The 26,911-nt window shown below is 32.7% G+C and overlaps 1 protein-coding gene across 7 annotated transcripts in view; it reads left to right on the plus strand.

Moving 5' to 3' along the window:
* LOC107143980 (CD2 associated protein) overlaps positions 1-26,911 on the plus strand; it is a 112,673-nt gene that overhangs the window by 66,834 nt on the left and 18,928 nt on the right. For 4 of the 7 annotated variants that reach the window (XM_048805443.1, XM_048805446.1, XM_048805448.1 and 1 more), the window contains 9 exons: positions 3,486-3,586; positions 4,440-4,560; positions 14,330-14,517; positions 16,598-16,673; positions 17,079-17,173; positions 18,428-18,532; positions 19,253-19,288; positions 19,844-19,880; positions 21,454-21,516. In XM_048805443.1, the coding sequence (XP_048661400.1) occupies positions 3,486-3,586; positions 4,440-4,560; positions 14,330-14,517; positions 16,598-16,673; positions 17,079-17,173; positions 18,428-18,532; positions 19,253-19,288; positions 19,844-19,880; positions 21,454-21,516 (822 nt within the window). The remainder of the gene's footprint in view (positions 1-3,485; positions 3,587-4,439; positions 4,561-14,329; positions 14,518-16,597; positions 16,674-17,078; positions 17,174-18,427; positions 18,533-19,252; positions 19,289-19,843; positions 19,881-21,453; positions 21,517-26,911) is intronic. The other 3 variants (XM_048805445.1, XM_015487837.2, XM_048805444.1) reach the window with 2 other exon arrangements.

Consider the following 26,911-nt stretch of genomic DNA (forward strand, 5'->3'; position numbering starts at 1 on the left):
AATGTAAGAGAATGAAATAACTCTAATGGTTATCCATTTCATCTCTCTTGTTCTCGTACCCTCTCTCTCTTTCTGTCTTTAAATGGCTTAGGAAACTGATTCTAAAGAATGTAGGTGAATTAAGAATATTATGTCAACCTAATCTTCTGATTTTCAAACCAATGATATTCTGTTGTAGGGTCACAGCCCCACCCCTCTCACTCTCTATGTTTGTAGTACTGTGAATTGAATCCAGTGCCTTGTGCATGCTGGACAAGCGCTCTATCATTTGATATACATCCCAGCCACTCCTACCCCTCCCACCTCGCTTCTTTTCTTGAGACTGGGTCTCACTAATTTGCCCAGGCTAGTTTCCAACTTATGATTTCTCTGCTTTAGACTCTTCCATATTTTCTCCAGGTCAGACCTGTTCATTCCTTTAGTTTTTGGAATTTTTTTTTTTTTTTAAGAGAGAGAGAGAGAATTTTTTAATATTTCTTTTTCAATTTTTGGTGGATGTAACATCTTTATTTTATTTTTATGTGGTGCTGAGGATCGAACCCAGCGCCCCGCACATGCCAGGCGAGCACGTTACCGCTTGAGCCACATCCCCAGCCCAGGAATATTTGTTGTATGCACTAAATATTTTACGATCTGCAAGTACATCACCAATTGTTGAGGTCTTTAAGTGTATATTTAAATTGTTAAGATAAATATTGTCAGAATTGTGGGTGGTAGATTGCTGATGGAATGTAGTCACTTGGAATATTATTATTATTTTAAAAAATATTTATTTATTTATTTTTAGTTGTAGTTGGACACAATACCTTTATTTCACTTACTTATTTTTATGTGGTGCTGAGGATCGAACCCAGTACCCTGCACGTGCGAGGCGAGCGCTCTACTGCTGAGCCACAACCCCAGCCCCTAACACTTGGAATATTATTAATTGGCACTGATACCATATGGTTAGGTGCTTGTTGATTAATTCATTCAAAAAGATTTATTGGATACTACTCTGGGTTGAATGATAGTCCCCTCCAAAATTCAGGTTGAAACTTAATTTCTATTGTGGTTTTAAGAGGTGGACCTTTTGGAAAATGATTAATTCATAAGGGGTCTGCCTTCATGAATTAATTAATGCTTTATAAAAGGTCCAGAGGGAAGTAGTTTTGGTCCTTTTATTGCCTTTCCATTTTTTGCAAAGTTGAGGATTGTGTAACAAGAGGGCCCTCATCAGACATGAAACTTTCTGGCACTTTGATTTTGGACTTCTCAGCCTCTAGAATTGTGAGAAAAAATTTCTACCCTTTATTTCATTGTTCTCAGGTATTTTGTGATAGTTACATTGTTAGGAGATGTCCATTACTAACAATGCCCATTACTCTTGTTTAGCCTCTAGAGTAGAGGAGGATACTCAAAAGAAATAAGTCAGTGTGATAGCCTGAAAAGAAAAAAGGTGAATTTTTAATCACAGGTAGATTGCAGAATCCAATAGGATAAAGTACATGAAACTACAGAAATGCAAAGAAGAGTACATAATTCATAAAGATGGGTGGAGGTTAGTGTTTCATAGCTGAGAACTGAAGATGAAGACAGAGTGAGGTTTATGGATGAAAGTAATTGGTTCTTGGCAAGAGAAGTATTTAAATATTAGAAGGAATATGATATGCCATTTTCCAGAAATTAAGGATGAGCATGTTGGTCAGCTTTCTTGTTTCTGTGACCAAAAGACCAAACAAGAACAACTTAGAGGAGTAAAGATTTCTTTTGGCTCTTGGGTTCAGAGCTCTGGGCCTGAGATGAGGCATAGCATCAAGGCATGATAGAGGAAAGCTGCTCAGTTTATGGCATCCTTCAAAGAGAAAAAGAAAGGAACATGGAACAAAATAAAGTGCCAAGGACATGCTTTTAGTGATCTAATTCCTCCAATCATGCACAATTGATATTATTACCCATTAAATGGATTAATCCACTAAATGAATCTATTAAATGGATTAGCCCAGTAATGAGATTAGAGCATCATGATCTAATCATTTCCTTTAAAGCCTCAACTCTGGACATTGCTGCATTACCTTCATTACATGAGCTTTTAGGGAGGACATTTCAGATCTATGTTGAAATAGTCAGGATAACTGGATCACTGAGTGGAAGACTAAGTGACTCAGTTAAAGTACTTATTTGAATTTATTCTTCTAGGGTTGCCATAACAAAATACCACAAACTAGCTGACTTAAATAGTAGAAATTTTGTAACATTTTTGAAGATTTAGAAGTCTAAGATCAGAGTATCCCTGGGGTTGGTTTTTGGTGATTGTCTCTCCACCTGGTGTGTAGAGGTCACCTTCTTACTGTTTTTTCACATGAGTCCCTTTCTGCTGAGGGGTGGGAAGGAGGACAGTGGTGGGCTGATGTCTGTTCTTCTTTTAAAAGAATACAAGTCCTTTCTGATACCAGTCCTTCCCAACTAGGGCTCCATCTGTATGGCTTATCTTAACCTTAATTACCTCTCAAAAGACCCTGTCACCAAATGCACGTTGGGAGCTAGGACATCAATATATAAATTTTAAGGGAGACACAATTCAGTCCATAACATACAGCTCTGGAGTAGGTAATAACTATTGCTGATCTGAGGAACATATTTTGGATAGCAAGAATAATCACTTAATCAGTTACACCTGGTTGTCAACCCATACCTGCTTAATGATTCACCTTTAAAAAAAATTTATTCTTAAGTTTTAAGTGGATACAAAATCTTTATTTTACATTTATGTGGTGCTGAGGATCGAACCCAGTGCCTCGTGTATGCTAGGCAACCACTATACCACTTAGCCAAACCCCAGCCCCATGATTCACCTTTAAAGATGAGAGTGAGTCTGAGTTTTCAATTCTTGGAGCTTGAAAGATGTCGAGCATATAAGTCTGGAACATTATAAATGATCGTGTTTTGAATAAGTGAAACTTGTAGAATTATTTTTATCTTCACTTATGTGTTTAATTTTTATTTGTCAGAAAATAAGAGATATAGATAAGCTAAAACATTCTAGGTTTGTACATTTTGCCTCTTTTTACTGAAGACACTCTTCAGAGTAGCATATTTTAAATATTCTTAGGCTTTAATCAGGAAGTAGTTTGAAAATCACTGGCCTGGAGGACTTATGATAAAATTTTTGGGTCAAAATGTCATTGTTTGTTTTTGTTGTCTTAAAATTAGATAATGGATGTTTTGCTTTTGTGTAATTAGTGGGATCAGATAATATAAATTAACACCATTGATGGAAACTTTGTACCTTATATATAGTTGAATCTATTTGGGAATGAATACATTATGTCATGGGGGCAGAGTTAAAAATGTCAACTAGGGCTGTTTTTGGTTAGCTTCTTAGAATGCTCATATGTTCTGTCTAATTCATCCTTATAGGTCCTCTGATGATAAACATGTAAACAAAGATACTGTTTTTAGAACTGATCTTTCTTAAACTAATTTTTTATTGTTACTTCCTGTAGAGACCAAGAAAAGGCAGTGTAAAGTTCTTTTTGAGTACATTCCACAAAATGAGGATGAACTGGAGCTGAAAGTGGGAGATATTATTGATATTAATGAAGAGGTAAGTATAACATATGTTAGCATCCTTAGCAGAACCTATACATTTAAAATAGTTATGAACCTGGCATGGTGGTACATGCCTATAATCCTAGCAACTTGGGGGGTTGAGGCAAGAGAATCACAGGTTCAAAGCCAGCCTCAGTAACTTAATGAGACCCTGTCTCCAAACAACAACAACAACAACAACAATAATGTATATGAGATATTTTATTAAATGGTTTTGTGGAAATTGAGTAACCTTGTTAACTAGTGAGTATAAATATTTTTCTAAAAAATTTGATTTATAAAGATTTCAGTTTGGAGGGGGTGTTTAGTAGAGTGATTATGAATATTTAAAAGTAAGTGATTATCATACTTTATGGTTAAGAATCATTGTTCAAGTATAGGGTTAGTAATTTTTTTTGTTAGTAATCAAACTTTTTCTAAGTTAAAATTTTTCTAAATATCTTAAATAATGTATGTCATAATTATACACCAAGGCCCAGTAATTTTTAAAAGAATGACATTCTAAAAGAGACCTATGTACTTATTGCTATTGATACATAATACTTGATTATCTGATATTTTCATGAAAAATAATTTACTTCATAGGTTGTGATTGATTACATATTTGCATTGTAAATATTTTAAAGGACAATATTAGTTCCATATATCCATTTAGATTTAATATATTTTCACAAATCACAACCTATGAATTAAATTATTTTTTTAATATATTTTCCTCATTTTATCTTAAAGGCTGTATTTTGTTTAATTAACTTTGTTCTTGTGTTTCATAGCTTAGGTTTTCATAGGCTAAAAAGGTTTTTACTTAAAAGAAATTTTTATCATTTTTAAGTTGTGGACTCTTTCAGGTAGAAGAAGGTTGGTGGAGTGGAACCCTGAACAACAAGTTGGGACTGTTTCCCTCAAACTTTGTGAAAGAATTTGAAGTGACAGATGATGGTGAAACTCATGAAACTCAAGAGGATTCAGGTAGATCTTTTTTAAAAAAATTGAATGAATTATTTATTTTGTAATTTTTCATCTGTATTCTGACTTATTTTTGAACTCTGAGTTAGCTGTAGGTAAACTGCTTTTAATGAGGATAAAGGTGAACTAAATAGCCTACGTCAAATAATTTTAATATTTAATTTCATCTCTGATCTCTACTTCATGCCTTTGTTATACTAATAAAAAAATGCTATTTATGTTATCTGTTCTTTCTACTTAAGATTTATTTATGTAAACTTTTGAACTGCTGAGTTTGGAAATGGCCTGTGTAATAGTTGAGGTAATTTGGAAATTACAAAAATCTTACTTTCATTGTTTTCCATATTCACATGCTAGGCAAGTGCTCTAGCTCTGTACTATACCCCCAGTTCTTTTTATTTTATTTTGAGACAGGTTGCCAAGCCTGACCTCAAACTTGTAAACCTCTTCCCTCAGCCACCAGAATAGTTGGTATTACAGATGTGTACCACTGAGCCAGTATTTCAGCATGGTTTTATTGATGTTTTTTTTTCCCTGATTGTTGAACAGAACCACACAGTTTATTTTTCATGTTTCTTTAAGTAGACTAATTTCTTAGCTTTTTTTCTGTTTTTCTTGACAGATTTTAGAGTTAAGGCAATTTATTTTGTAGAATGACTCCTACTTGGGATTTTCTTCTAATGCATCATTAGATTTAGATAGTATTTTATTGGCAGAACTACAGAGTAATGTCTCTTGACATTATATTGGAAGACAGTGATGTCTGACTTTTATAATTGGTGGTGTTAAATTTTATTAAAATTTAATTGTGAGTTTAGTTAAAACAGTGCTGCCAGTATAAATAAGTTTACTGTTTTTCTCCATATATTTAAGTGTTTTTGTAGGAACTTTGAATCTATACAACAGTTTCCTATCAGACTTTTATCCAAAGTTACAGCATTATAAATAAATTTTGCCTGAATCAGTTATTGTTCTCATGGTTGCAAACGGGTCATTTTATGACTCTGTCATCCCTTTGATTTTATTCTTTAGAGTTACTTTTGTCTTCAGCTTACTTGTTTATTTATCACTATGGACTATTTAGTGAGTTCCATTTATTCACTCACCATCAATCTATAACAAGTATTTATTTTTTATATAGGGGATTGTACCACTGACCTATATCCCCAGGCCCCCTTTAAAGTTTTTTATTTTGAGACAGGGTCTCACTAAGTTGGCTTAGTTCCTAAGGCTGGCCTTGAATTTGTTACTCTCCTGTCTTAGTCTCCAAAGTTGCTGGAATTATAGATAGGTATATGCCACTGTGCCTAGCCAGCAATATTTATTTTGACATCCCTCATATATGGCCATTGTGACCTTTTAACTTTCTTGGAGGTATAATTTACATACAATATGTTTGTCCCTTTAAAATATACAGGTTGATAAGTTTGACAGATGTGAGATGTGTGCATGCATAGAAAGCACCACCCCACAATAATAAATATACAGAACATTCTGTCACCTCCAAAATATCCCCCTGCTTCTTTGCAGTCTGTCTTTTTCTGTCCTTGTCCCTAGGCAATGATGGATCTGCTCTTTTTTGTTGTTGTTGTTGTTTTAGTCATTTTAGTTTGCATTGCTATGTCCTTTTGACATTTCTCAATTATTTTTTGAAGATGTTCTTACTTTGCAATACGGGATCTTCCATACTAAGTTTGAACTTTACTTTCCCAATCCTTGAATCAATGACTTATCAAGGCAACCTTGGTTTCTTTTAGAGAGGAAGATCCAGGACAAGATCTAGGAGGTGGTGTGCTCATTTTTACTTGGAGTGATGTTACTTTGAGGCCATCTTAGTGGACTAAGCTGGGGAATGCCTACACACAGACTTCTACCTCTCTATCTCTCTGTTAGATAAACAATTTAATAGCATATATTATGTTCTGATTTCTCTATAGATGTGTGAAATGAGTAATTGAGTTTGCTTTACTTTTAAAGGAATTTAGTTTTTCTTATGAGTTTTAGTTATCAATACTTTGCAAGTCACAATTATATTGCCTATGTCTGTTTACTTTTTGGCATAAAAGCTGTCATATATTAGGCTTGAAAGGATAAATGTTTAAAAGGCAATATTTTAATTTTTTTGTTATTTGATGTGTACAGAAAAACCAACATTAATTCATGTTATTGATTAGATATTATGTTCCTTAAAAGATCATACATGAGACAACACAAGGACATTTCAGAGGTGAAATGATAAGATTATGAGAGTCTTATTCTAGTCAGTGAATTAATTCCTGATGGGGATTAACTGATAACTGAAGGCAGGTAGGGTGTGGCTAGAGAATATGGGCACAGGAGTGTGCCTTTGGGGTACATATTTTATATCTGGTAAGTAGAGTCACTCTCTGTTTCCTAGTGTGATATCTTGAGCTCCTTCCCTCCACTACAGTCTTCTACCATGATGTTCAGCCTTACCTCAAGTCCCAAGTAATGGAGCTGGTTTTCTATGGACTGAGACCTCTGAAACTGTAAGCTCCCACATAAACTTCTCCTCTAAAATTTTTCTTGTCAAGTCTTTTAGTCACAGCAGTGGAAAAGTTGACTAAAACGATTCATTTTCTAAAAGATTTAGAAGAGACCTCTTAGCATTTTAGAAAATGACAAAGAAAAAATGTTCATAAAATACTGTTGATTTGTTCTAGGAAATAGACAGCAAATAATAGATATTATAATAATATGAGTTAGGAATAATGGGCATGGTGGCACATGCCTGTAATCCCAGTGGCCTGTGAGGCTGAGGCAGGATGACTGCGAGTTCAAAGCCAGCCTCAGTAACTTAGTGAGGCTCTAAGCAACTCAGTGACACTGTGCCTCTAAATAAAATACAAAAAAGAGCTGGAGATGTGCTCCAGGGGTTAACCCCTTGGTTCAATTCCCGGTACCCCCCGCCCCCCAAAAAAAGAGGAATAATGAATGAGATCTTGAGAAAAAATTGCCATTTAATTATAAATAATACCTGCTTTTCAGGAAAGGAGTTAATTGTAGTAATAATGAATAAGTAATAAAGTTAACATGTAAATTAGTTTGAATAGTTTTAAATACTGTGTTTTTTAGAATAGCACATATAACCTAAGAAAGAAGTGGAGGACATTTTAATCACGTGAATATTTCTTAAGCCTTTTGTAATCTAAGTTCTATGCTGGTTTTGTGAAGGGACAAATCTCTCTGTGATCCAGAGGTTTAAGGTCTACATTTCTGGTGGATAAGACTAATAGGAACTAAATAAACTTAGATAATAGGATAAAATGATTTAATTTACCCTAAATAGTCATAGGGACTTTGTGGGGCAGATCTAAAAATTGTCGCTTTATTTTGATTAATTTGCAGATTTTTTTTTTCATCTGAGAAATATCCCAGGAAACATTAGAAATCTAATCAATAGCGCTCACTCCAGCTATTTAAGCTTAGAGGTTATTTTCTAAAATCCTGTTTTTTCCCTCTTCTAATTGTTCTTTTCTTTATTTCTCTTATTATCCTCTGTGCAATCAGTCCCCCAAACCATTTCTAATCGTGATAAACAATAAAAATTTGTCATCTTAACAGTTTTTAAGTGTCAGTTCTAGCAATGTTAGGTATATTCACATTGTTTGCAACAGATTTAGAAATTTTCATTTTACAAAACTGCAAATTTATACATCAAGGAAAGGTAACTCATCATTTTCCCTTGTCCTGGACCCTATTAATCATCTGTTTCTATGAAATTGATTACTTCAGATTTGTTATACAAGGAAATAATACAGTTTTTGTCTTTTTATTTCATTTAGTCTAATATTTTCCAGATAATCCATGTCGTAGTATTTGACAAGATTTCCTGTTTTTAAAAGGTTGAACAATATTCTGTTGTATATCTGTGTTACATTTGAATATATTCACTCATCTTTCAATGGTATTTGAGTTGCTTCCTCCTCTTGGCAGTTATGAATAATGCTGACATGAACATGGGTGTGCAGAAGTCCTTTGAGACCCTGCTTTCAAGTGGAATATACCTAAAAGTGGGATTATTGGATTATTTGGTAGTTTGTGGAACACCATGTTGTTATTCATACAAGTTGTATCATGTATGTAGACCCACTAATAGTACATAAGGTTCTCTTTGCCTGCCAATACTTTTTTTTTCCTTCTGTATTACCCATTCTAGTATATTGGTGTAAAATGATACTTAATTGTGATTTTTTTTGCATTTCTGTAATGATTAGTGGTATCAAGTATGTTTTTACATGCCTGCTGGCCATTCGTGTATTATTATCTTTGAAAACAGTACTTAAATGCTGCAGTCTAGCTGGGCACAAATAACTGAGTCGCCACAAAGCCTTGTAGGTTCAAACAGCAACTCTTTATTCCCGAACTCTCACCGGCACTCTACACACACTTCCCGGGAACACACTCCCTCCACCTGGCTCCGTGCGCCAATTCCCCTGGAACCCTGTGAGAACTCAAAAAGTAGCAGGAACTCCAAAGTAGCAGGCGCCTGAGGCAGCAGGATCCGCCCTATTCCCAGCAGAATCCGCCCTAATCCCTGATCCGCCCTATTCAGTCTTTTTATTCACTGGGATTACAGTCATGTACCACTGAGACCAGTTTATTTCAGTGTTTGTAATGAAATGTGGTTTTATTTTGTCAAATATACTTAGTCTTTCTATAGTACCTTGTCAATGTTCAAATTCTACCAACTTGCTAAATAGGACTTTACTTTTAATTATTCCTTTTATTCTATAAAGCCATTCACTATATCTACTTGTTTTCATTCTTTTATAAAAGTCCTCTCCTCATAATAGTCATATTTCAAAATCTCCATTTAGATGTCTAATAAGCATTTTTTTTTTTTTTTTTGAGTCAGGGTCTCATTATGTTGTTCAGGCTGGCTTTGAACTTGAGATCCTTCTGTCTCTGCCTCCTGAGAAGCTGGGATGATATGTGTATGCCACTGTGCTCATCTCTTAATAGTCAACTTATACTTTAAGTTGTTATCCATTACCTTGTTACTGAAAGTTATTAAACAGGAGATGAAGTCAGAGAGGTGATGGAAGGGACTTTGGGATGCCAAATCATGGAATGATTTGTAGCCATTTTAAAAGACTTTAGCTTTTATTATTAAGTGAAATATGTAACTACTGGAGGGGGATTATTACTTGCTTGGCAGGAATTGAAAGATTATTTCCCCACCCTTAGAAGTCACAGATTGAGTTCTTCAAATAAGTAGGAAATTTTAAGCAAATTTGGAGTAGAGTGAAGAAAATGCATTGCATTTTCAGTGTCCTGGAAGACTTTCAATTCAGAGGGATAATAAAATATATAGTTGAATGTGGTATATGTTGATAGTGGAGAAATTATTGGGCTTAAGAAGTCATTATAGAAAATGTTAATTCACAGAGAAGTATTAGAATGGAATGAAACATTCATTATTTCTAATTTAGATTGGAGAAGAGTGATACTTGGATGGTAGGACCAGTTGAGAATGTTTTGGTAATTTAGGTAGAAATAGTATTTGCTTAAGGTAGAAGAATGCTGTGGGAATGGAGAGACATGTGCATGAGCTTTCATGTGGTATAAAAATAGGATCTAGTGATAATGAGATATGGAGAGGATGACCCATAAGAGAAGTCAAAAGCCACCAGCTTTTGGCTCAATAAGTTGGATATATGGAGGTGTAATTTGCCGAGATAGTGGTTAGTTTGGGGAGAAAATGATGAATTCACTTTTGTAGATGTTGAGTTTGAATCCTGTAGGAATATGAGGACATCCAAGTAAAGATATATGGGTCTGAATCCTTAAAGAAACTTTGTCCAAAATTGGAACCTGACAGTATTTTAGTTGTTATAAGAAATCCTAGAATTAGATGAGATTACCTAGGGTTAACTTACAGAGTGAAAAAAGAGCCTGGAATAGAATCCTATATAGTATTATATAAGGTATGGACCGAGGGAGAGTAACTGATAGGGGACCAGGAAGTCATGGAGATAGAGAGCTCCAAGAAGCCACCAATAAATGTGTGATAGCTAAGGAATTAGAGTTTTTTAGGGAGACTGTGCATAGTGCCATTTGAGAGATCAATAAAGATAAGAAAAGAAATCCTAGATATAGGAACAAGTAAATTATTAAGGGACCCATGTGGGAGAGGTATAGTGAGGTGAATGTGGATTAAGGTAAATTGAAGAGGAACGGATGGTTAGTTGTTAAGCAGTAGAGAGAGTAAGTATAAGAGTGCACCAGTTGAGGTTAATGTATATTCAAGAATGTTTTTACTCTGTTTTTTTAAGGAAAAGTTTTGATCACTTTTAAGTGTCAATGGCAAGAAAAATAGAAGAGGAACAGCTGAAGGTAGAAACTCAGAAGAATGTAACTTACTGTTAGAACAGAATTTACCTAGAAGGTGGAAGGAAGGAGTTTTGCATTAAGGGAACTACATCAAAATTAGTAGGCTTAGTGGCAGGAGGAATGATAACATCTGATTTTTGAGGTTTTCTATATAAAGTGTTAGATGTTAAGAATGAGGTGCAAAGTGGACAATTTTGAGGAAACTGAAAAGGTCCAAGCAGGAACCTAAATTCTTTGTGTCACTTATCCCTCTAGGTATTACTGGGCAACTAGAAGGATACATGGCATAAAACATTTTAAAAGAGCTCCTGATAGATTGTTTTTAGGAGTTTTTAGTCCCTTATGGGTAGAAAGAGTTCCTTTTCTTAGAGGAGGAGTAGCTTAAGTTTTGACTATTTACACACTAGAGAACGAGAAAGTGATAGTGCTAGTATAACATAAGATCCCGGAGAATGCTTGTGTATACTGGCTTTGCCAACCTGGTGGATAGAAATGTTGTGGTCTTCAGTCTTAGTCTGTAGGAGGTAAGGTTGTGTATGATTTATTTGGCATCTATAAAACCCACATTAGCATTCATACTGAACTTGTGGTAAGCAGCTTTGTAAGGTTTGCTTATAGTATGTTATGAGTTTTTGTAAAATTGCTGTTATAACCAGACACCTTTTTAAGGATCCTTTGTAAGGAATATGGATTGATTTTTAGTTCAGTTGAATACCCACTCACTCACCCCCATACTTTTTCTTAGCAAGTGTACAGTCATCTTTAAAAAATCTTAGAATGATGTTGAACAATTACTTTAATGGTAAACATGGATTGCTTCCATTAAATGCTTTGTGGTTTTTGTTAGATTTTTATTCTTTTTGTTTTTTTCAACAAGTGATTATATTTTGAGCTTCTTGATTACTTTAAGTCACTTCATAAGGAGATACAAACCATCAAATAACTTTTACAATAGAGATTCAATGAAGAGGGAGGGAAAGAGGAAGAATTTTAGATTATATAGAAAATGTTTTATGACTGACAGTGACATACATAAAATGCAGATATTTTCTGTCAGCTCTGCAATTCAGAGGCAATATGATGGAAAAAGCACTTAAATATTAAAAAATTAGATATACTGTAAAATATTACTATTTTGCCTCATGAGTCCCCTTGGCTTCCCTTTCTCCTCCTCCTTCCTTCTTTCTCCTTGTTTCTTCTGTATTTTTTCTCTTGTGGTGGCTAAGAATCCCCCACCCCTTTTTATGTTTTGTCAGCTCTATCTGATCAGTAATCTCTTTTACTTGAATATTTCTCAATAATATATTACTTAAAAATACTAGCTACTGAATCAGATACTGTTTCAAGCATTTTACAGAAATAAATTAACCATAATAGGAATCTTAGGAAGTATCTCATTGTATAGGTGAAAACACTGGATGCATAAAGTGGAGGAGCTGAGTGTTAAATCAGGAGAGTTTGGTTCTAGAGTTCATATGCTTTACCACTAAAGTGGTGCCCTGTGACCACTGATTTAATAGTGAAATTTGATAATTTATCTATTAGTAGATTGGATAACTTCATTTAGCATTATTTTCTCCAACACCATCCATTTACCAGCAAATGCCATGATTTTATTCTCTTTTATTGCTGAGTAATACTACATTGTGTATATATGACACTTTTTTTTAATCCATCTACTAAGGTTAATCAAGGTTGGTTCCACAATTTAGCTATTGTGAATTGTGCTGCCATAAACACTGATGTGGTTGTGTCCCTATAGTATACTGTTTTTAAGTCCTTTGGGTATAGACCGAGGAGAGGGATAGCTGGGTCAAATGGTGGTTGCATTCCCAGTTTTCCAAGGATTCTCCATATTGGTTTCTATATTGGCTGCACCAATTTGCAGTCCCATCAGCAATGTATGACTGTGCCTTTTCCCCCCACATCCTTGCCAACACTTATTGTTGTTTGACTTCAAAATAGCTACTATTCTGACTGGAGTGAAATGATATCTTAGAGTAGTTTTGATTTGCATTTCTCTAATTGCTAGAGATGATGAACATTTTTTCATATATTTGTTAATTGATTGTATATCCTCTTCTGAGAAGTGTTGGTTCTGTTCCTTGGCCTATTTATTGATTGGGTTATTTGTTTTTTTGGTGCTTAGCTTTTTGAGTTCTTTATATACCCTACAGATTAGTGCTGTATCTGATGTGTGAGGGGTAAAAATTGAAAGGGAGGGGGCAAGGGGTTAGCAATGATAGTGGAATGTGATAGACATCATTATCCAAAGTACATGTATGAAGACATGAATTGATGTGAACATACTTTATATACAAACAGAGATAATGAAAAATTGTGCTCTATATGTGTAATAAGAATTGTAATGCATTCCACTGTCATGTATTTAAAAAATAAAATCAATTAAATATTAAAAAAAAGAAAGAAAATATGTGCACACAATTTTCAGGGGCAGGGAGACAGTTTTTTCATGGACTCATTCGACCTATATGTAAGAACTCTTGTTACTGAGCAAACAAGTAAAATCTTTCTTAAACATATACTTTTAAACTTTATTTAAAACTTTTTGTTTATTATAATTTTAAAGTTGGTGTTGGAATTTGCTTTAAAATAAGACTTAAGTTAATTCATCTGAGTTAAAATAACAGTTTTTAAGTGAATTTCTGACTTTTCTATAAATAAATACTCTTTTGACTTTCCCATTTTTTATATTCAACAATCACCCTAACTTTAATTCGATTTAGTCATGTTAACTTTTAAAAATGGTTATACTTTCCCATTTTAACGTTTAGTCTTATGTTATCTTTGGCCAAAACCTGTAAATTTGACATAATCTTGTTTCAATTTGTATTTCTATAACAAAGTAGTTGAGACTAAAGCACTTTATATTAAAAAAAAAAAGTCACTTATTTAATACACAGTTCTGGAAGTTCAAGAGACTAGGGAGGGGTCAGGCTACTCCTGCTGGACTAGCCTGAATCTCTTTATGGGGATGGTCATGACCCAATCACCTCTCAGTATGTTTTACCTCTTAAAAGTCCTACAATTTATCAATACCATTTACATTGGGAACCAAACTTTAATCATAGAAATCTTTGGTGGGGGGGTAAAGAGGGAAACACATTAAAATCATAGCATTTTGTTGAGGACCTTTTGTGGTATGATTTCCTGAATTTCTTAATTAGTATTTTACTAGTTAAATTTGCCTAAAATTGTTATTGTTTTATACAACAAAAAATCCATATAAATAATTCATACTCTTGGATATTTTAGTACTTACATCATTAATTTTATTGTATGTTTTCTGCCATTTTTAAAAAATTAGGCAGAGGTATAGCATATAGACATTATGAAAAGGGATTTGAAGTTTCTCCTGATTGTAGGTGTCATTCTTTGAAAATATTTTTTTCAGAAACTGTTTTGCCTGGGCCTACCTCACCCTTACCCTCTCCAGGGAATGGGAATGAAACTGCATCTGGATCAATTGCTCAGCCAAAGAAAATTCGAGGAATTGGATTTGGAGATATTTTTAAAGAAGGCTCCGTGAAACTTAGGACAAGAATATCCAGTAGTGAAACAGAAGAGAAAAAAACAGAAAAGGTGGTAATGATGTATTTATTTTATATTAACTTCACTCATTCTCACATTAAGCTTTTTTTTTTTTAATATAAAGAGCAGTTTGTAACTGTGCTATATTTTCCTTCTTTGAGATTGCTAATAATTTGGTTCTGAATGAGAAGTTCCTGAGAAACTTTTGTTTCCAAATTTGCATGGATTAATATTGTTTGAATCCTATAAAATTAGGATGCTATTTCATGGTTAATTTAACATTAACTTATTCTAAGTGGAAGTTTTAGGTTTTGTAGTTAGGTTTAGTGTAAATCCAAAGGTGAACATTTTTTTCTGTATCATTTTAATTTTATACACACCTAAAATGGGCTATTTTAAAATGAATTTAGAATGAGATATTAAATTAATCAGATACAATTTAATTTTACTTTGGATTGTTAATAATGGTTAAATTTAATGATCTGCCCTCTGAGTTTTATTTTTCATTGGCATCATACTGGTATTTTCAAAAGAAATAAATAAAGTAAGTGAACTATTTTGGGAGAAAAATTGCTGGTCTTTAGAGTATTTTTAAAAAATTTTTGTTCCTATTGTCAATATTTTTGAGAGTCAGAGTGAGTACTTCAGGTAAGAGGCATTTCCTCTGACTTTTAGAGGCATGTTTTCCCTGTAGTTCTCAATTGAATCTCTTTATCTAACATTTAAGAGTTTAAATATATTAATATTTATTTGCTAATTTTAACTACATATCATTTATTAAATTGTACTTGGTTAGTGAAAAACAGTTCTGTAATTTTCTCCCAGGGTGATTTGTCTGAACCCTTTTTTTCACTCTGAATTTTTCCATGTAATAGTGAGTTGAGTTTAAGAAGACAACCTACCCTCCCTCCCTCCCTCCGTCCCTTCCTCCGTCCTTCCTTTCTTCCTTTCTATTTTAGAACTTTCACTTTCTACAATGTTATTGTGTGGCATTAATATTATGGAGTCTAATTGGTGAAATTTTCAGTTTTTAAAATCGTAATCTACAGTCATACAACAGAATATTGGGGAAGCAATTCTTGTGTTACAAGGGACATTACACTAGAGATCTGGGGTCCCTTGCAATTCTACAAGCTTATGATTATATTGAATAACCATTTGATTAATGATTATATTGGTAATCTTTCAGTCACCATTAACAAGTTCCACTACTCATTTGTTCATGAGAATAGTCTCTGAGTTACCACACTATTTGATAAATAGGGAGTACATTTGCTATGTTAGTAAGGGGACACCAGATTGGAAGATATGGTGGTTAGAATTGGGAGAAATTAAAATGAGTGTTTTGGAAGATAAATAGAAAACAAACAGTGACAGCTAAGTGTGTTCAGATTTTTAACTAATGGAAACCCAAGGTCAAATGTACTGTTATTTCTAGAGAGAATTCTTTGAAGGACTTTACTAGTTACAATGGGAAAATGTCTAAGTGGACTATCTAAGAGTTGTAACACTTACAAAATATTTTCAGATAGTAATAAATAAATTATAAAAAGTTTTATTTATTTTTTAAATCTGCTTTGTTATTTTAAGGTTTAGTACTATTAAGAGTGGACTTTCTGGGGGCTGGGGTTGGGGCTCAGTGGTAGTGTGCTCCCTCACATGTGGGAGGCGCTGGTTCAATCCTCAGCACCATATAAAAATAAATAAATAAAATTAAGGTATTAAAAAAGATGTGCACTTGCTGGAGTCAAACTTTATAGATTCAGATCTGGGCTCTACTTCTAAATGTCTGTTATTGTGGGGAGATTATTTAACTGCTTCTTAATGTAAAAAAAGGAGGAATAATATTTATATAGATAGAAGAATAAATTATGATATGCATAAATGCCTGTGTTCTCATTTTAGAACTCTGAGAATGTTTATCATCCTCAAGGAGTTTTAAAAATTAGCAGTTATGAGCTACCACTTGAGGAATGTTCAAGATCTCTTTCATTGCTGAATTTTCAGTCTCATTATTAACTTGACTACAAAAACTACAGGGAAAGCTGGGTGATTGTAAATGGAAATTTTGTTCAGCAATAGTATCTTTATTCTAACTTAAGTTAGTTGATATCATCTTTTTCTGTTTTAGCCCTTAACCATACAGTCAATAGGATCCAAAACAAGTGTGGAGATAACAAAAACAGAAACTGAAGGTAAAATTAAAGGTAAGTTTTTTAATAAAACCTTCATAGTAGAAACATACTTAATAATATATTGGACTTTTTGAATGCATATGATGCATGCTACTACTTATCAAAGTATTAATTCCTACTAGATGTAAGCCCCATAAAGTTAAGGATTTGGGCATGCTGTGTTCATTGATGCATCCCCCTGCAGTTAGAATTGTGCCTGATATATAGCAGACATTTAGTAATTACTTGAAGAATGATTAGCAAAATTGTTTTTTTAACATACAGTATTGGCTATAGTTTTTAATTTTAAAATTTAAAGATGAATTATAAAGCTTATTATTAATAGCTTCTTATATATATTTCTTTTCACGAATAGAGGCATAATAAGTATTTGCTGAATCAATTTGCATCAGCCACTATTTGTATTTTTTATTTCAGCTAAAGAATACTGTAGAACATTATTTGCCTATGAAGGTACCAATGAAGACGAACTTTCTTTTAAAGAAGGGGAAATAATCCATTTGATAAGTAAGGTAAGGTGGTTTTCAGTGAGTCATTTAACTTATCCATAGGCATATATTGCTGAATTCTTATATTGCCCCTAGAATGTAAGCTCCAGAAGAGCCAGACACTTTGTCTTGTTTGTTTCTGAGTCCTCAGAGCCTTACATATAATTAGCACTCTCAATGTTATTTTATTTGAGCCATCTTTTTTGTCTGTTAGATCACATTGCTTTTTTTCTTTATTAATTTGAGCTTCCCAGATTTCTATACTTAATTCTTTTCCACTCCCCCCTCCCCACCACCATGTGTTGTTTGGAACTGTTGCAAAGAATGAATTGATTTTATAAGTTGGAAAAAATTCTGCAGAAAATAAAGGGAAAACCTTGTAGTATTTGATGTGGACAGAATCCTATCTTAAGTACTTAGAAAAAATGATAAATATTTCATTTTTACTATAACATTGCAGATAACTTTTGAAATTTCTCCCATTGGTTTAGACTTTGTTATCAGATGACTTTGTAATTTTTAAAATAAATTTTATTTTGTATTTTTAATGTATGTACCCTAGTGAAGCAAATTTTTTTAAAAGAATTTTTATTTTTTTTATACCTTTATTTTGTTTGTTTATTTTTCTGTGGTGCTGAGGATAGAACCCAGTGTCTCATACGTGCAAGGCAAATGCTCTACTGCTGAGCCACAACCCCAGCTCTAGTGAAGCAAATTTAATATATTCATGATCTCACATAGTTACCCTTGTGGTAAAGCAGCTAAAATCTATTCATTTAGCACAAATCCCACAAATGTATGTAATTTAATATCCATATAGTTTGAACTCATGGTACCTAATTTTTCATTCAAGTTTGGTTATTTGGAAGGAGCTTTTAAGATCTTGTTAATGTCTAAAGTTGCCAAACAAGTAATTTTTAGTATATTACGTGTTACGGATAATATTAAGAAAGATAGTTTTGAAAGTCTTACTTTCCCTTTCTCTCTTTACTTTCTTCTCTTTCTTAATTCCTTTCCTTTTATCTCTTGCCTCTCTTCTAAGATCCTTTTAACTTTGTAGATAGAATCTTAAAAGTTATTTTCAAAAATTAAACCCAGCTGTAACTCCTGCTAATTGTAACATGTGAAGTATACTCTGTTTTAGGAGGACCTTATGATCTGTTTAAGTTGGCTTTTTCTTGTAATGATACTGGAATTTATTATTTTCTTTTTGTTGAAAACCTTTTCCTTATGTAAAGATAACTTATTATTTTAATTATTTTTTGCTATGCTTTTCAGGAGACTGGAGAAGCTGGGTGGTGGAAGGGTGAACTTAATGGTAAAGAAGGAGTATTTCCAGACAATTTTGCTGTTCAGATAAATGAACTGGATAAGGACTTTCCAGTAAGCTTTTGTTTTTCAATGATGATAATACTTTAACATTTTGCCAAAATTTTTTTCAAAAACAGGGTTTTTTGCCTTATTATTGAATAACTTTTATGAAACAGTCCTAAAATATGTATTGAATTACAGTAAAATAATATTATAATGTTTCAATTCTATGCTTTATTCCAACCTCTCCCAGCCCTCACTGACATGTCTACCAAAATGTAATCTTAAGACTTCTTTTTAATTTTTTTTTGTACCAGGAACTGAACCCATGGGTACTTAACTACTGAGCCACATCCCCAACTCTTTTTGTTTTTTATTTTGAGATAGGGTTTTACTTAGTTTCCTAGAGCCTTGTTAAATTGCTGAGGCTGGCTTTGAACTCAATCTTCTTGCCTAAGCCTTTGAGCCACTGGGATCACAGGCATGTTCCACCATGCCCTGCTTAGATTTGTTTACTTCGTATTTTAAAAATTAAAAAAAAAGCTTGGGTGTATTAATTGGATTAATTAGTACCCTCCTGGAAGAAACTTTTTAAAAAAAATTTGAGCCAGTGTTCTTGGTGTTTTGCCCTGGAACTCAAAATCCTCCTGATTATATACTTGTGCCACAACACCTGGCTGAAGGAAACTATTTACACTGAATGTTTTTGAGAAGCTTAATGTTGCTTAAAAGTACAGTAAAGCACAGTTTTTGCCTCCTTACAAGACCTAATGTTTCTCTGTCAATTCTCAGAATAAAATAAGGCTGAGCCATGCATCAATGACTAAGGTAAAACTAAGTTCATATTTAGAAATGTGTCTCAATTTTTTTAAGGTATTTAGTCGTAAAAATGAACGAATGCTTGTAAAAGAAAAAGAGGCCATTGTCTTTAACTTTCCCTTTAAGTTCAGAAGAATAAAGAGTGAAAGCTAGATCTATTTATAATTTATCTTATTAATTTTTTTCAACAAGATCTCTCTTCCTCTTGTCCTGCTATACTGCCTTACTGCCTTGAACTGAGAAATATAGGTAAAATGGTATTTAGCAATCTTAAAGGTAGTGGAGATAAGAGGGAACACTTTGCTTATTAAGATTTTGGGGTTTATTGAATAAATTGATAGTTTTTGAAATATTTAACTGGATTTTGATCAAGGAGATTATTTGTTCTAATGGAATAAATGTTTTTCAGTGACATTTTGTTAGGAGTTTAGCATTTTATCATTTTTGCAACAATGAGATGAGAGATATTTGTATAATTTAGATTATTAATGATCAGTATTTATTTTAACTATAAATATTTAATAAGTAACTAGCTAACCACTTTTCCCATTATTATTTTAACAGAAACCAAAGAAACCACCACCTCCTGCTAAGGGTCCAGGTATGTAAGAAACACAATGTTTAGTTTTCTGTTTTAAGTTCTAAAATGGTAAGATTGTGCCTAATGTAAACCACTAATTTTATTAGCCAAATCAAGAATAATATATATAAGTTTTTCCAGAACTATATAAAAATTTAATGTTCCCATGCATTATTATTATTTTAAAAAGTAAAAATGGTATAAAATAGGTATATCTGGAAGATAATTTAGCCATTTAGTTATATGAAATACCTAATTAATAAAATTGATGGGATTTAAACCTATTTTAGAGAACTATGTATTGACTTGGCCAATTATTTATTCTACCTATTTATTTAGGTATTAGGGATTGAACCTAGGGGTACGTAATCAGTCAGCCCCTTCCTAACCCTTACCTTTTTATTTATTTTTGAATTACAAAATTCTTTGTACAACATATTTTATAATATAATAATGATTTTGAAAATGAAAAAAAATGAAGTCATATGTATATAATTATTCATAAGTATGTAAAATCAAAAGCCATACAATTATAAACATTAATGGGGCAAATCCAAGTAGAAATGAAGACATTCCCATACTTCACCAAGCATTATGTACAACTAATCTTTTAGTTGTTTTCTTTTGCATTTGTTCTGTATCCACATTCCGTGTATCTGATTTGATCTCTGAATTTCATTTTATGTTTTATGGTTTTGTCCATGAAATAATATCATGGCTATTGATCTAAGGGGTTGAATGTTTAATTTTAGTTCTTATGGAGCATGGAGAAACTTTTTACTCCACAATTCCAAATAGAACCTTCTGCCTTTTTAAGTAAAACCCGTTATTATATGAAAAAAAAATTAATATTTATGTGCTCTTATTTCAAAGTTGATGCTAAGAGTGAAGCAAGGTAGATGAAGTTTTTGAATTTTTTAAACAGTTGAATAAATATGATACACTAAAAGTGTCAAGTAAAAGTCTTATTAGAGTTTATTTCCATGATTTCTATTCTTAGATATCTGATTTAATGCAAGTGTAGTAAAACTTATATTTCCTTGAAAGATATGCTGTTTTTATAAACATTCAAGCCCTTCCCTACTCTTTGGTTTTAGCTTTATATTTGCTGATCTAATTCTAGAAAAAGCATAAATTTAAAGTAATTTTTATGGAAGTTTGTGTTGGAGGCTTACTTGAAAGCTGTACAATTCAATGTGGTAGTGACTAGCCACATGGTGCTTTTAAAATTAAATAAATAAGATAAAAAATTTAGTTTTTTATTCACAAAAGCAGCATTTCATGTACTCATTAGTCAAATATAAAACAACACAAAGTAGAACATTTTTACCAGCACAGAACATTCTACTGGACTAGGTGTAGCAGAGGTTATGAACTCTGATTTGACAAAGAAGGAAATAAAACCAGAGTTTAGGATAATGTTGGCAGGTTTAGGATTAGAAATTGAGCGAGATGATTCTTTGTTCTTTTGTTAAATCATGCATGATGTCATCTGTTTTTATTTTAAAACTACTATTTAGTTAAATATCTCTATGCTGTAAAATTATTTTTAAATAAGCATTCATTTTGTCCCTCCACTACCACCGTCCACCAGCTCCAAAGCCTGATCTCTTAGCTACAGAGAAGAAGTTTTTTCCTATGAAGCCAGAAGAAAAAGGTGAGACTGATTTTTCTACTTTCAAAACTAAAACATCTTTTTAAAATTTCATTTTATACAAATATTGATCTCCACAGTGGGTCATTTATACTGACTTTTAACATGTGTTCATATTTACTTTGCCATGTTTAGAGTTTTCTGGGAGGCAGAAATTTATCAAGACTCACAGGAAATAAAACTTTCATTCATAAATTAATCCTTTTAAAAATTAAACCATGTCTTTAGGAGGATATAGTATTTAAACATAGTTTTTTTTCAAATAATATTTAAGACAGCTGAAGATTTAAAACTGACATAGTATTTATAGTATTTCAGTTAAAATTTTAAAAATTCCTTAAAAGGTATAAAGAAAATTTCTTCTAAAATATGGAAATAATCCTCCAGATCCACTGGGATTACAGGCACGTGCCACCGGCTTATAGATTTCTAATGTTTTTTTAAAGTCACTCCCCCCCACCCTAAACATTTTCAAGTGACTAAGTAATAACATTCCTATAACTCTAATAATAAAGTGAATATATGACAACAAATAAAGAAATATTCATCTTTAGACATAAGTTAAAATTTAAAAGAAAATTATTTTAAAATATGGAATATGCTATAAAAATTTTTGCCTTTTTTTTTTTTTTTAAATACCAGGGATTAAACCCAGGGGTGCTTAACCACTGAGCCACATCACCAGTTGTTTTTTTTTTTTTTTTTTTGAGACAGGGTTTTGCTAAGTTACTTAGGACTTCACTGGGTTGCTAAGGCTGTCTTGGAACTTTTGATCCTCTTGCCATGGCCTCCTGAGTTGCTGGGATTACAGGCATGTGCCACTGTGCCTAGCTAACCATATATTCTTAAATAATTAGTCTGTATTACATAGGGATTGGAAATGAAGGTTAATTTTTTTTTTTAAGTTTGTCATGTGTTCTGGAAACCTTGGTATAATAAAGCATACTTTATTGTGAAATTAAAATCAAGATCAACATGTGAGAGGAAATATTATAGCTTTGAGTGCCTGCAAAAGAGAATCAGAAAGATCCCAAATAAGCAATCTAATGGTGTATCTCAAGGCCCTTGAAAAAGAATAAACCAATTTCAAAACCAGTAAAAGGAAGGAAATTAGATCAGCGCCTAAATAAATGAAATTTAGAATGAAAAGTAATACAAAATATCGATCAAACAAAGAGTTGGTTTTTTGAAAAGATCTATAGATTGATAAGCCCTCAGCCAAAAGAAAAAGAAAGAAAACCCATATTAACAAAATTAAAGATGAAAAAGGAGAAATTACCACAGACTTTGCAGAAATCCAGCGGATTATTGGGGCTCTTTTGAAAAGTTATACTCCAATAAGTTGGAAAATCTAGAAGAAATGGCTATGTTTCTAGACAAATATGACTGGCTAAAACTGAATCAAAAGGACATGGAAAGTTAAAATCCCATAACTAGCAATGCAATAGAAGTAGTAATAAAAAACCTTCCAACAAAGAAAAGCCCAGGACTAGAATGATTCTCAGCTGAATTCTACCAAACTTTTAAAGAGGAATTAATGCTAATATTCCTCAGATATTTCCATGAAATAGAAAGGGATGGAACAGTTCCAAATGTGCTCTGTGAAGCCAGTATCACACTTAGGTGTAAAATAGTTAATAAAATATTAGCAAATCATATTAAACAATATGTTAAGAAGATTGTACACCATGACCAAGTTGGTTTCATTTCAGAGATGCAAGAATGGTTTAATATATGTAAATCAATGAATGAAATTTATCACAAAAATAGAATTAAACACAGAAATCACTTAGTCATCTCAATAGATGCAGAGAAGGCCTTTGACAAAATTCAGCACCCATTCATGATAAAAAATACTGAAGAAACTAGGGATAGGAGGAACCTACTTCAACATCATAAAGGCTATATATGAAAACCCAAAGTCAACCTCATGGTAAGTGGGGAAAAACTGAAAGCATTTTCTTTAAAATCTGCTACTAGGATGTTCATGTTCACCACTCCTATTTAATAATAGTACGAGAAATTGTAGCCAGAGCAATTAGGCAAGAGAAAGAAGTAAAAGGGATAAAAATAGGAAAGGAAGAGGTCAAATTATCACTGTTTGCAAATAATATGATCATATACCTAAAGAATTCCACCAAAATACTACTAGAGCTAATAAATTTGGCAAAGTAGCAGGTACAAAATCAATATACAAAAATTAATAGCTTTCCTATATACCAATAATATATCCTGTTGAGGAAAAATCAGGAAAACGATTTCATTCACAATAGCTTTAAAAAAAAAACAAAAACAAGGTACTTAGGAATAAATCTAACCAATGAGGTGAAAGACCTTTATAATGAAAACTATAAAACATTGAAGAGAGAAATTGAAGAAAAATTGAGAAGATGGAAACACCTTTCATGTTCCTGGATAAGCAAAATTAATATTGTTAAAATGACCATATTACCAAAAGCAATACATGGATTCAATGCAATCCCCATCAAAATACCAATGATATTCTTCACGGAACTAGAAAAAGTGGTCCTAAAATTCATTTGGAAGAATAAAAGATCCAAAATAGCCAAAGAAATAAACCAAAAAAGCAGTGCTCGAGTTGTTACAGTGTGTGACTTTGAATTATAAACACAGAGCTGTACTACCAAAAACTCCATGGCACTGGCATAAAAGCAAACACATACACCAGTAGTAGAGAATAGAAGACACAGAGACAAGCCCACATATCAATAGTCATCTCATCTTCAGCAAAGATGCCAAAACATAAACGTATATTGTCAAAAAAAGGCAGCCTTTTTAACAAATGGTGCTAGAAAAGCTGATTATCCTTCTGTAAAAGAATTAAGCTAGACCCTTAATTCTCACTCTGCATAGAAAGTAACTCAAATGGATCTAATATCCATGAATTAGAAAAGAAACTAGGAGAAAATGTAGGGTCAGCATTCCAGCATATAGGCATAGGCAATGACTTTCTCAGTAGGACCTCTAAAGCTTAGTAAATAATGCAAAGTGTTAATAAATGGAAACACTTTTATATTGTTGGTAGGATTGTAAATCAGTATGAATGTTTCTCAAAAGGCTAGGCATGGAATTACCATATGACCCAGCTATACCATTTCTAAAAAATTAAAAGTCATCTTGCTATAGTGCTATAGTGCACATGCTACCCATGTGCAGCACAGTTCACATTAGCCAAACTATGGAATCAGGCTAGGTGTCCATTAATGAATAAATGAATAAAGAAAATGTGATATATACACATGGAGTTTTTATTCAGTCATAAAGAAAAATTATGTCATTCGCAGGAAAATTGTTGGAACTGGAGAGCATTATGTTAAGAGAAATATGTCAAACTCAAGGTTAAGGATTGTATGTTTTCTCATGTGGAAGCTAGAAAGGAAAAAGGAAAAGAAAAGTGGTTGCAGATCTCATGAAAATCAAATGGAGATCAGTATAGGAAAAGTCCCAAGGGGTGGGAAATATCAAGAGAGGGGGGATGTGTTGAGGGGTGGCATTGGCCAAATCATGTTGTTATATTGTGTATTGTTTGCATGTATGAATGTGTAACAATAAATCCCATCAGTATGTATAACTATAATGCACCAACCAAAAATGTGGGAAAAAAAATCAGCATTTGTATATCCATTTAAAGGCATTTAGTATTGGAAGAACTGAATTCAAATCCTTATCTGGAACATAAGAAATAAACCAAAAAAGCATTGCTCGAGGCGTTACAGTGTGTGACTTTGAATTATAAACACAGAGCTGTGATAGGACTTATATTTTTTATTTTGCTATATGCATTACTTCAGTTTCAATTGAAAAATAACATTGACCTTTTAAGGTAGTGAACAATATTTGTTTATTACGCTTACCTACTGATGAAACAGACTTCTAACTAAATATTAAATGTAAAATCACTAAGTATGTTTTTATAAGGCAAGTGGGTCTTTGCTAGTTACTATGAAGAATTTTTAAAAGTTTATTCTTCAGAGTAATAGTCTGATAATTGCTAGTTAAATATTTATCACAAGCTTGGAATCCTTTCTCTGGACTCATTGTACCCTCAGAATCTTTAATGTCTAGTTCCTTGTCATTTTACAGGTGCTGCTTTTTTGTTGCTACTCTATCCAAAAGTACAAATTTCTCATTGTCTGTTACAGATTAGTTTAGATGTTTATTTTGTGTTTGTTGTCTTTTTTCACCACACTTGACTAAACTCCATGAAATAAAAAGGGTTGTTTGTATATATCAGAACTTTATTTGCTATTGGTTGTTTGGCACCTGATGCAGACTTATAATGCATAGGGGATTCTCAATACAATATTTATTTAATAATTTGAAGGATTCTTAGAATTTAATGATTCCACAGCATGGAGTGTTCTTCTGAAACTTTATTCTAGTATTCTAGTATGGATGGTGAAAGTTGTATGGGTTTTTTTTTTTTTTTTTTAAAAAAAGAAGCTGAAGTGTTTTCAAACCCAAGAACAGAAAATTGTTATTCAGATTGACCTGAGGAATAAGGAATCAATCTCACAAATTGAAAGTTCAGAAGACTTATGTGATCTGCAGCTCAGTAATTTCATTATAGACCTGTATGATATTTCTCTTTATATTCTTTCATCCTTATTGTCTACTTTATCTTTAGATTGGCTTCCCTAGTGGTCACAGGAATGCTGATAGTGAAAAATTCATCTGTTTGACATGAAAGAGAGGAAAACATCTCTCTAACCATGGAATTAATTCTTTTTTAATTTTGTGGATCATTTTGGGGCACATGTTCACCTGCAGATCAACAAGATGTGTAAAAGAATGCTGTGAACAATTAGTTTAGTGTAATCATAAAAAGTAGGGTACATTTGGATGAATCAGTTACATTGTCTGTTAAAAATGTTGAGATTTATTTAGGGTCTATCAATAAGGAAACAATTCAGGTGTTCTACATTAGAGTGGTTTGTTGACTAATCAATCTTAATATTTTAAGGAGGGGAAAATCAGATAGGTTGTATGAAAAGGAGACTAGTTCTGGAGTAGAATAAGGCTGAGTTCAGTTATTTATTTAGCAGGTGTTATCCTGAAGGTTAGTTATTAAATTTATGAATATGGGTAAGATTGTTCAATAAGATTGCTTAGAGTAAATGTAGCAAGAGAGCTTAGCATAGAATCTTAAAATAGGTCCCTGTAAGATGTTCTTCTGTGAACTGAGACTCTTGAAAAACAGATGGGGAGTAATCATAGAGATAAGAAAAGAATGATTAGAGAGTCCTATCATAAAAGCAAAGGAAGTACATATAATTCAAAGTTGAAATAAGGGGTTCTTTTGGTAATGACAAACGAAGATCAATCTCTTGCTAACAGCAGCTAAAATTGTTGTTTGAAATAAATAAATATATATATA

Source organism: Marmota marmota, unplaced genomic scaffold (assembly GCF_001458135.2).
Source record: "Marmota marmota marmota unplaced genomic scaffold, marMar, whole genome shotgun sequence".
In the NCBI taxonomy this organism is placed as follows: domain Eukaryota; kingdom Metazoa; phylum Chordata; class Mammalia; order Rodentia; family Sciuridae; genus Marmota; species Marmota marmota.